Below are 11,235 nucleotides of genomic sequence, written 5' to 3' on the forward strand. Positions count from 1 at the left end.
ACACATTGCGCATCTGGAACACGACAGCACAAAATTGCTTAAATTGCTTACGTATTCATAAAGTTAATCTAATTAGCGAGCCTTTTAATGAAATAAATATATATCGAAGTTTGGGTGATAAGGATATACAACAGAGCGGATATATAAGTTTACATGAGAAAGATATTCACTCTGTATAATACTCAATACAATTGCCTCGTCTTGATTTTGGTTCCAAGATTGATTTTTCTGAAGAAAAATGCCACGGGAAATGCTTGAAAGAGCATTTCTGAGCCTCTAGGTTTCAAAATTTTCTGGGGGAGCATGACCCCAGACCCCCCTAGTGACTCGCGCCTTCGGCGCCCGAAACTTACCTCGTCTTGTTCTGAAGTCTGGCTACGGCCCTGACTAGTGTTTTAAGACAGTTTTGACACGATATTTACTTTCAACAAATGAATGCTCTTATTCGGTGCCTTTAGGCAAAACCTAAAGCATCCTTAAAGGTTGACTTAAGCTTTAGGCGTCTTTCGTTGTAAACCGAAAAGTCCAAAAGCTAACAATTATCTTTCATGAATCTTTACTTGAACATACGTTGAACTTTAATAATGCAAATTTTTCAGCATCCTTTGAGTAGTCTCTTTTTTTTGCACAAAAGAGGGTGTTTAATCAATATACATTTAATTTAACTTTATGGTGAGAATTAAATAAGTCCCGCTGTTTTGACATCATTAATTGACACACTAAAGATAGTCTTATTGTAATCTGAACTGTCAATAGGAAATGCATGACAAATTAGCCAACACTTGCATAGGCCAGGAATAGCAAATTTTGTCTTCCGGAAGCTCAAGGCCGCCAAAATTCATTAATTTTTTGGTTCGTTTATTTTCTGCTAATCTGGTAGGCGACTTGCCACCTGGCCTGGGTTGTTATAGATAACCCAGAGTTAGTCTGAAATTTGATTTCAGGTCTGAAAGCTTTAAAAGAAAATGCAGTTCAAATCTTTTTGCTTGCAATTTAATCACTGGATGTTCTAACGAGAATAGGGAAAATTGTCTCTAAAAGGTTTTTGAACAAAGGAATAAAGAAACCTGGATTACAATTTACTCCTGAGTTAGCGCTAGTCGGCCTTCGAACAAATGGGCCCTAGAGCGATAATGGTCTCGCTTGGTTGCTCAATTTCTTTGTCTCGTGGCCAGGGGTTCTTGGCTTAGAAATTTCCGATGAGGCTTTTGAGAAATTAATGATGAGCCTTTCTGGATCCTTTTACCTTTTGAGGCAATTCTTAAATGTTGATAGAGATGATTTCAATAAGATTGTGGTTTGTCCAAAGTGTACAAAACTGTATAAGTACGACTCCTGAATTTCGATGATAAACAATCGACAGGTGGCAAAAAAATGTGGCGACACTCATTACTCCAGAGGAAGAAAACTAACTTGTAATGCCACTCGTGACAAAGGTTACTCTTCATAATGGAAAAACTTGCTTCTACCCCACCAAGTACTACTGCAGCAACAGCATCATAGACGAGCTGGAGAAGTTGGTCTTGAGAAAAGACTTTCCCATAAATTGCGAAGTGTGGAGAAAACGAAAAGTGGAATCAAATACCTTAGCTTTTTTTTTGATGGAAATCTATGGAAAGAATTCCAGAACGTCAGTGATTCCCCTTTCTTGAGTAAACCACGAAATTATGGGTTTATATTGACCTTTCACTTTTTCCAGCCGATGAACACTGTAAGGATTATTCCGTCGGAGTGTTTTACTTGGCAATTTTAAATCTACCTAGGTCTGAACGGTTCAAATGGGAGAATATCGTTTTTGTAGGCGTTGTTCCTTCATTGAGGAGAGAACCCAAAGATTGAAATAAATTTCTTGAGCCAGCTGTGGATGAGTTGAAAGCCTTGTGGAAAGGGGTCAAGATCAAAGCTAGCCTTAGTAGATTTGCTCTAATGTTTCGTGATGCCGTTTTGTGTGTATATACTGACGTTCCTACGACGAGAAAGATCTGTGGATTCAAGGGGCATTCAGCTCAACTTGGCACGTTGAAGTTTTTAGGTGGTTTTGGGGAAAAAGAGATTACTCTGAATTCAAAAGAAGCTTATGGAAACCTCGCACAAATGAAGAACATCGTCGAATAGCCATTACTCAGTGCAAAACAAAAGCGCGACGAAATTTGCTGGGGCAACAAAGTGGAATCACCTAATATAGCATTTTACTGCGACTCGATTACCTTGATGTTATTAGATTTTGCACGGTTGATCCTATGCACAAACTCTTTCTCGGAACTGTCAAAAGAATGTTCAAACTATGGACATACTCAAAACTTTTTTCGCCCAGCCAACTGAACGAAATCGAGGAAAGAATAAAATCATTTGAGGTTCCTAGTGACATTGGACGATTACCGATGAGGATAACGAGGAATTGTGGTTCATATGCAGCAGAGCAGTGGAAGAACTGGACACTCACTTATTCTAATTTCTGCCTTCAAAGTATTCTACCAGAGGAACATTTCCGGTGCGGGCAGACATTTGTGTTTGTATGTAGATATTTTTTGCAAGTCTGCTACTACAAAAACAGAACTTGACATTGTCGATGGATTGATTCTTCAATTTTGCAAGTCAGTGGAGACTCTATATGGAAAAAATGCCATTACCCCAAATATGCACATGCACAACCATTTGAAAGAGGTTATTCTCGACCACGGACCAGTTACTAGCTTTTGGTGTTTTAGCTTTGAACGATTTAGTGGAATACTAGGCAGTATAACAACAAACAAGAGATCTGTCGAACTCCAAATCATGAGAAAATTCATACTAAGATTCCCAAAGGACATGAAACTACAAAACCAGTTTAAAGGAGATTTTAAATTTCGTTCACCTGATGTTTCACCTTCCGACTGGCTTACGATCTATGAATTTTCTTATATTGCAACAAATGTGCCACTACGTGGAATAAACTTGTTGAATAAATCGGAGATTAATGTTTCGCCATGTTACAAGCTTGTTTCTTTTGATACCGTTGATTTGAAATTACTGACCGCCGTCTACAGAGTGTTGTACTTTGAGGGGCGAATTGAAGCAAGTTAACTCACAGAAACTATATATAAATTTGGCTCGTTTAAAATATGGTTACCTACGTATGGGTCCAAAATACAAACAAGAGGATACTAGCATTTTGGCCAGCAAAGAATGAAAAAGTCCTTCAAGACGCGTTTTTTATCTCCAGGCATCGTTCAGTATTATTTTACACATTCATTCAAGCTAGGAGAGGAACATGTCACGCACTACTTTTCTTGTTTAAGATGGTTTTTTAGCCCATAAGGAATCTTATTTTGCAAACCCAATTAAATCTACAAAAATAAATTCCTTCCAGGAGGGGACAGCATCGTTTTTGCCAATTCAGAGGGTATTTTCCAGGTTTGCTACAACTAAACTTGAGCTGGAGGGGCAACAAACAATTGCTATTGCACAAATAACAAGGAATGTGTACTTATAAAAATATCGCACACAGGCATTTACAGTGATCCCTACATCAAAAAGTAAAGGGATCTTCGTATTAGAAATAGTAGGTATCTTTCCACAGGAGAAATTCCTAATTGCTTTAAAGAAAATTGTGGTAATAAGAATGTTCGACTGTATTTCTAAAGTTCAGCTAAATAATAAGTAAATATCCAATAATTTCATACAATTAGCATATTTTTTGGATAAGATTTAACTGTGATCTCCTAAAAAGATTCCACTTAAGGTTCCAGCTTCCATCTTTTATGAGCAAGCAGATTCCGTATAAACAAGTAGTATGCTTTCCAGTTCAAAGGGAAACAAAATGTGACCTTGACAAGATACAGTCACAGTTCATAAGTACATTCTAAAACGTAAAAGTGAAATGATGCCTTTGTTTCAGTTGAAAGCCCACAACAAAAAACTGAATATTTTTCTGTTAATATTATTGTCAAACATTGACATAAAATTTAAAATCATCCAACCACTAACTAATGAAAACTATGGGCGGCCGTCACCACCAAAAATACAAGGATGTCAAATAGATCAGCAAATACAAAAACGGTGTAAGGATCAGCTGCAGGATAGAATAGCTAATAAAGGAATGGCATGGCCAAATTATAGACGGTTTAGTCTTCCCTCGTGAAACAGAACACCGTAAAAATGGATAATTTAGCCAAATGATAAACGGTCTAGTTGCCCATGTCGAGTTGGAACATATAATTGTGAAATGGAGTAAATCAATTAAGAATAGCTTAGCACTCATGTGCAATACAGTACTCAAACGGTGTAGCGTTGCGTCAAATGGCTCAGATTAACGTCGAGTAGCACAGCGCACGCACAAACGGTGTAGCGTTGCGTGAAATGGCTCAGCTTAATGTAGAATGGTACAGCGTACACACATGTGGTGCAGCGCTGCGTGAAATTGGCTCAGCGTAATGTCGAATGGTACAGCGTACATGCAAACAGTGTAGCGTTGCGTCAAGTGGCTTAGCGTAATGTCGCATGGTACAGTGTACACAAAAATGATGTAGCGTTGCGTGAAATGGCTTAGCGTAATGTAGAATGGTACAGCATAAACACAAATAGTGTAGCGTTAGGTCGAATAGCTTTGCAGAACATGAGACGCTCTATCTGAACATTAAATTGCTTAGTATTACTTGAAATCTTTCGATGTTGTGGCGAATCGTCGAGCTTGCTTGTAGCGTGACGTGAAGGCCATGCCATTCCCTTATTAGCTATGCTATCCTGCAGCTGATCCTTAAGCCATCTTTGAATTGCTGATCTATATGACATCCTTGTATTTTTGGTGGTGACGGCCGCCAAGGCTATCTCGCCGAAACCACCAAAAACAGAAACCGGAACAGCGATCTGCTGGGGGCATGACGTCATCGAATGTGAAGACTGCCGCGAAACCATCACATGGCGTAGTCGCTGTATTGAATAGTCTTCACTTAGCTTTGCCGTAAAGCAGAGCCAATTCGGTAAGTCTCTTCTCTTTTTTCCCCGCCGATATTGTATTTATTCGTTGTCGTTCATGAAAGCGTCAATTAAAATAGCAACAAGACTGAATTCCACCACGGTTTGCCAGCCTCCCGGTTTACCACAGTTTGCACGTGTTGGTGGGCCTGAATATGTGTATAGTATTAAGTAGTGTTATGACGTGCATTAAATGTCGACTGTCGAGCTCTCTTTTCTTTCTCTGACTCACGCTTACTTTTCAACGAGGGTTCAACTTCAACGGCTCTTTGAACACTGGAGGAGTACATGAGAAGTTGAATTTTGTGTGTGCCCTGGACGCCATGGTACGAAAACTGATATCCTTGATCTGTTTTGACATTTTTCAATCAAAGTGATATCGGAATGCTTTAATTGGTGTGCCGGACGATAAGAGTAAGCTGAGAGAAGACTGTTTATATTTATTATTTTAAAGAAGTGTACATTATATTGCTTTGTTTAGTAATTTTTCCTGAGTGCAGTGATAGTAAAAGTAAGATCTATTTTTATTTTGTCGATCAAAGGTAAATTACATGTCTGGATCGGAATCAGTTAAAGGTTTTTTTTCGCGTTCTAAAAATAGTGTTTGCCACAGTAATATTTTTTACTGAGTTGGTTTAGCGCGCATACATACCTATCTTCCCTGCGCTCTTTCCCATTTCGTAGTCATCACGTATTAAGGAAGGCTAATGCGGACACCGTAATGCGCGTAGTTGTACGTAATTGTCCAAATCTAGGTCGAGTTTTACCGTTCGATCTGTTACGGTCGCAACTTGCTGTATAAAAACTATTGCATAATTCAGACAATTGACAGGACACCTGGCTGTTTCGTCGTTTGTTTCAGTAGACGTATTTATTTATATTTTTATTTATTTTTACATTCTTTACCTCAACTATTAATTTTTGCGATTATCATTATTATTATTATTATTATTATTGCTACAGACTGAGTTCGGTACAAACTAGATACATTGACTATAGTTGCGTGACTTGTGACGTTTCTCTTCTTGCCTTTAGGGCTAAGCAAAGAAAACTTCCATTCAAAACGTAATCAACTTACAGGCAAGAGCTTTTAAGCCCCGCCGCAGTGTTAACACAAACGTTTGCATATCAGAAACACACTTTGTATCCTTTAAACAGAGAATTCAAGAAAGCACCGACAAGTGGCATTGGCTTCACTACTGTGTCACAGGGTGCTTGAAATTAAAACTCTTATTTTTGTTGACAGGTTGCAAACAATCGAGGGTTACCTTGTTTCCCAAGGTGCACGTGTGCAGAGGTGGAGACTAAGGAGTGCCATAAAGAGAGTCGATCACATTGGTAGGAGGCTAAGGTCTATGAATGCCATCCGTAGACACGTGTATAACGTACTTTCCCCACTGGCCCTCTGGCATATGGACGGGAATCACAAACTGATACGGTAGCTGTCACCTATCTCACTATTTTGATGACATATTTGTTGTTATAATTCAGGTGTCAATAACTTTGCACCATTTGTTTTAGGAGCAACCTCCCCCCCCCTCTCCCCTTCACAAGTTATCAACATATACTTTCGGTTTGCCACTCTATTCCTTCTCTTCGTAGATGGCGATTCGTGGTTCACGACTGTATTGACGGTTACAGTCGCTCCGTCGTTTACCTTAGGTGCGATACGAATGACACGTCTGACACAGTCTTGCGTCTCTTTGAGGGTGCGGTGTCCTGAATGGGGATTGCCATCACGAGTCAGGGGCGACATGGGAGTTGAAAACAGAGACGTGGCACACTACATGTTGAGCCATATAGCGAGAGGGCCCAGAAGAGGGAGTTACATCACCGGACGAAGTGAGCACAACTCGCGTATAGAAAGACTCTGGCGTGATGTGTACAAGTTAGTCCTGTCCTCATTTTACGACCTTTTCCTTTCTCTCGAAGCATGCGGTCAGCTCGATCTTGACAACGAAGAGCATCTATTTTGCCTTCACTTCACTTATCTCTCAATAATCAACGAGGTCCTTTCAAAATTTGTGCTATCCTGGAATAATCGCAAAATACGTACTGCAGGAAACAAAAGTCCTTTACTACTGTTCATACTAGGGATGCAAGAAATTGCAGAAGAAAGTGGTATTGTGGCATCAGATTACTTTCAAAGCCTTATTCAGGTAAACGCAATAATGCATATGACAGACACAGTTCCCCAGGCATTAAAGCCACACAGGTGAACAATCTCAAGTGGCCTGCACTAAAAATTGAGTTTTAATTAACCACCCCTTCAATTTAAATACAGATGATGATCGAAACGATGCCAAGATTCCTTGCTTGCAAAGTTAATTTAAGGCAGTCATAACCAGTGTTTTGCGGTATTTAAATCTCCTTTCAACTATATTTCAGAGGGACTTGGAGGGATACAGTGTGGATCCTACGGCTTACTTTCATGACAGCACAGATGATGCACTACAGAATGAGGTTGTTGTCCCCCTAACACGGTGTCCGTTAGATGCTGATTCGTATACGATTTTTGAGGCAAGCATGTCAGAAGTCCAAGGCGAAGATCCATGGGAAATGTATCAATTGGGACTTTTAAACAGTATAATAGGTTAAAACGTAACGGCTTTAAAAATTGCGCAATAAACGTCCCTCGCTTTTCTTTTGTATCGAGTTGGATGAGTATTTGGCATCATTAACACATAAACTTTGCTCTTTTCAATGTATTTTCATTTCGTTCATCTCAGGCCCATTTCAGAATTTTCGCCTCTACAGTGCTACTGTAAACTAAATTCAACTTATAAATAAAAAAACACCTTGTCAAAGAGAGTCAATCAGAAATCAGTAGTTTTAATTGGAGACGGCCAAAGTAATCATTTGCGAATGCGTAGTCAAAGAAAGAGAACACTTCTTCCTTGGTCATTGATACATTCTCACCTATCGGCAAAGTCAGCCTGCTAATACAAGTGTTGCCCATAGGAAGGCAAGATGGCATATTCGTATCAAAACAAATAATGGGCTTCATTTGGAAACTCAGAACAGGCTCGTTCTCGTATCCAGTGACGAACTTTAAAATACAATGGAGAGATATATTGCCATCTAACCTTCTTCCAGCTAAAAAGAGAAAAACACAATAATAGCAGTGCTGTCATAAAGCTCTAAATCCCGATTCTTTTTTACGCGCTCTGTGGAAATTTCGATTGGCGAAAAGCAAAGTTACATTTGTCTAGCTAGCGATGATGTTTCTTAGACCAGACAAAAGAAACGACAGTTACCTTACACCTCTTTCAAGTAATTCAGGAAGAGTCTGTATGTTTTTTCTTCCCGCTGTCTTCGATTAGTCGCTTCGTCGGAAAAAATAGGGTCCAGCAGTTTCACCAGTTTGGGGGTATGTCATAGGCAGCACTGTTGTCTTTCTGAAGAGGAATGAAAGACTCGGTTTCCCATGAAGGAGCTAACAGATTAATAGAAAAGCAAGATTCATGGAATCTATGTAAAATTGTTAGAGACTGTAGTCATAATTGAATTTGGTTTTCTTGCCTAAGTAAAGGGTGAAGACCGTCAGTTACAACCGGTCACCTTGAAAGCTTACCTAAACGAGTCTGAATCTCTCGAGTCCTACCCGAAATTGGGTTTCCGCTTCCCCCAGATTAGTCAAATCATCTTTTGTGAAGATTCGCTGAAGCTGGTCTTCAGCAAGGAAAGTAAGCAAAGGACCACCTTGCAACAAACTGAAACCTGCAATAAAAAGGTAAATTTAAATTCTTGTGTGCCCAAGTGAAAATTACGTAGGTGTCTAAATAGGCTTTGCATATTTACCAAAAAAGAGGCCAGCTCCATAATACTGTTTCCTGTCCAATGCTTCTTTTTTCTCAAAAAAAAAACGTAGCCTTCTCCTTCTTCCTTGAAGAGCTTGTCACGTATTTCGCGCATCACCATGCCCAAAAATTTCCACCATAATCTTGAGAGCCCTCGCCGGTGAAGATCACCTCTAAAGGTACACTGAAATCAATCGCTGGCGGATCATCCCTCGATATCTTTTCCATTGCATCATCGAAGAGGCGGTAACGAGAGACAAATATCTCCGTGGTCTTTCCCTCACACAGTTCAGAGTCGTTTTGAAGGTCAAGCATTCGCCCTCGCTGTAACCTTCGCCTGAACTCCCCTAAGAGTTGTGTAACAGGCTCGTCACAAGTAGCCCTGAAATAAATTTGAAATGATCAAAGAGGCGTAACGCCCGTGAAATTTAAATAATTCCCAAAAGTATGCGGTGACACATGCGTTAAACCGGTCAACTAACGAGCAGTCGGCCCGATTGTATTTAGCTTCTTACACGAATAGTTGAGAGCCAAAGTCAAAGTAGTAAAATCAACTAACGCATCTCTGCACATAAAAGGTTGTGCTTAGCACATTATATCATTGGACGGACGCCTAATTTCCACGTTCCTTCCCTTAAAACGATATCACAGCAAACGTTCATACACACTAACACCAACTACACTGTAGGGTACGGAAAAGACAATCAAGCAGAATGTACCAAGGATAACTCTATCAATTTGTACTTACATAGCTTTTAATGTTTCCTCTGATGCATTTCTCATATGCTCCTCGTACGGGACAGGTTCCCTAGGCAGATAGCAAGGAACAACTATTTGAGGGGGGCTTTTAGCGGGATGGTAGAAGTTTTCATGCAATGTTCATGATGTTACAATAAACTGTAAATTAGTGTATGACGGCAGCAGCAGTGTATAATGGATGTACACACGGTTAGTCCATAGAAAACGATACAGGATTGGCGTTTCATTCCCTTAGACGCACTTGAGAAACTCTTCAGCGCCTCCTAAATAATCAACCTCCACGGGTAATTTTAACATGGCTAAGAAACTCACTCTTTATTGGCAGCTGCTTCGCCAAGACTTATTGAAGCCTGTTCAGTACCAAGAGGAGGCTGTTCTGGCAGTTCCAGTGAATTCTGCTCAGTGCCACCAGGAGGCTGATCTGGCAGTTCTGCTGGGGTTAACTCGTTCTTCCTCTCTGAAATATTGATTATACTGGTGTAAAAAGCCACCTTCAGCCTTAGCACAATGCCCCATGTTAATGCCCCATATATGATATTAATATAAAGTATAAAGTCACTGATATCTTAAACGTAATTAAAGCTAACAGTGCGTACAAAAGGAATTTCTAACTACGTGAAATACCGAAAACAACTTTTAGTACTTTCTAAAAGCGTGGGAACGATAACCACCATGCGAGTGGGGTGACCACTTCTACTTACCTCCTCTCTCCAAATGCTAGCGGCAGATCATCGTCGGATGTTTCTGCAGGCCTTGTTTCACCCTACAAACAAATTATTCCAAAGGAAAAAATTAAGTATTCGCAGAAGGCTCAATATTTTACCCAGAAATAGTCGCAAAAACGTCACCAGCAAAACACAAACCCGACACGTTTCCATATGGGCTCGCATCCCGCGCAGTGGGATAGACATATTTAGTACTGATTCTGCTATTCATCAAACCTCACAGGGACTCGATAAATAAAAACCACTTACTTCCCGAGCCAGTTCTTTTGTCATTGTTCATTGACCTAGGTCGCCATACAGTTCTTCAAAATCCGTCGTTCTCCATCCCAAACACTCACCTATTACAGGAAAAAGCATCAATAAAGTCAACTGCTCTCGATCGAATTGACTGCTACAGAGTTCGAAGCGTCCAAATATCCTGTAAAATTGCCATTTCCTCCCATCAAAAAAACTTCCCAACGCGCCAAAATATCCCATATTTTCCATGTTAAGTGACGAGACGCCACGTTGAAAACTATGACTGAAATAGTTAAGCACGAGCAACGCTGATCTTCAAATCGTCGGCCATAATTGTTTATATTCTTGCAGGGAAGTAAATTAGTCCTCAGGTCCTTTTCGGAATAAAAATATGCCAGGCGTTGAATGCAAATTCAGTAGTCTTGGCGCGAAAATTTAATTAAAGCAAATCAAAATTCTGACATCATGTCATCGCTCTGCCTCGAAAAATCCCAAAGATTTATTTGCAGGTCTTCTTTTCTTTTCTTTTCATCAAATAGAAGGTCTGCGGTGCTCAAATTGTATAAGCCATGGTACAGAACACGCTTCTTTGCAGATCGAGCCGTGATCGCCGCCATATTGAATTCTCTTGATATTCTATTGTTCCGGAGTGTAATACGATTTACCGCTGATAATTGCTAGCGGGCTCGAAATGTCCTTGATTTCTAGCGATGGGTGAGCTTATCACGCCCAGCGAGGCAAAAAAAAGTTCTGGTAATGGT

The 11,235-nt window shown here is 40.0% G+C and overlaps 1 protein-coding gene, 1 long non-coding RNA gene and 1 pseudogene across 2 annotated transcripts; 2 read left to right on the forward strand and 1 right to left on the reverse strand.

Annotated features, from left to right (window-relative positions):
* The first annotated feature begins 303 nt into the window (after positions 1–303).
* Positions 304–3,472, forward strand: LOC136284148 (uncharacterized; annotated as a pseudogene).
* Positions 3,473–4,864: 1,392 nt separating this feature from the next.
* Positions 4,865–7,173, forward strand: LOC131795899 (uncharacterized). The gene is made up of 3 exons (XM_066174540.1): positions 4,865–4,958; positions 6,200–6,391; positions 6,556–7,173. The coding sequence occupies exons 2-3, from the start codon at positions 6,309–6,311 to the stop codon at positions 6,674–6,676; spliced, it is 204 nt and encodes a 67-aa protein (XP_066030637.1). The 5' UTR covers positions 4,865–4,958; positions 6,200–6,308; the 3' UTR covers positions 6,677–7,173.
* Positions 7,174–9,955: 2,782 nt separating this feature from the next.
* On the reverse strand, positions 9,956–10,873 carry LOC131768656 (uncharacterized). Its single transcript, XR_010719168.1, has 3 exons — positions 10,576–10,873; positions 10,214–10,275; positions 9,956–9,969 (listed from the first exon to the last, which is right to left on the reverse strand). It is a non-coding gene; the product is annotated as an uncharacterized lncRNA (long non-coding RNA).
* Positions 10,874–11,235: the final 362 nt, after the last annotated feature.

This window comes from Pocillopora verrucosa, chromosome 11 (genome assembly GCF_036669915.1).
Source record: "Pocillopora verrucosa isolate sample1 chromosome 11, ASM3666991v2, whole genome shotgun sequence".
In the NCBI taxonomy this organism is placed as follows: Eukaryota; Metazoa; Cnidaria; class Anthozoa; order Scleractinia; family Pocilloporidae; genus Pocillopora; species Pocillopora verrucosa.

Coding starts and splice junctions, on each gene's coding strand:
- LOC131795899 (XM_066174540.1), top strand. CDS start 6,309: ATGAATGCCATCCGTAGACACGTGTATAACGTACTTTCCCCACTGGCC. Junction 6,392..6,555: donor GGGAATCACAAACTGATACG/GTAGCTGTCACC, acceptor TTCTCTTCGTAG/ATGGCGATTCGTGGTTCACG.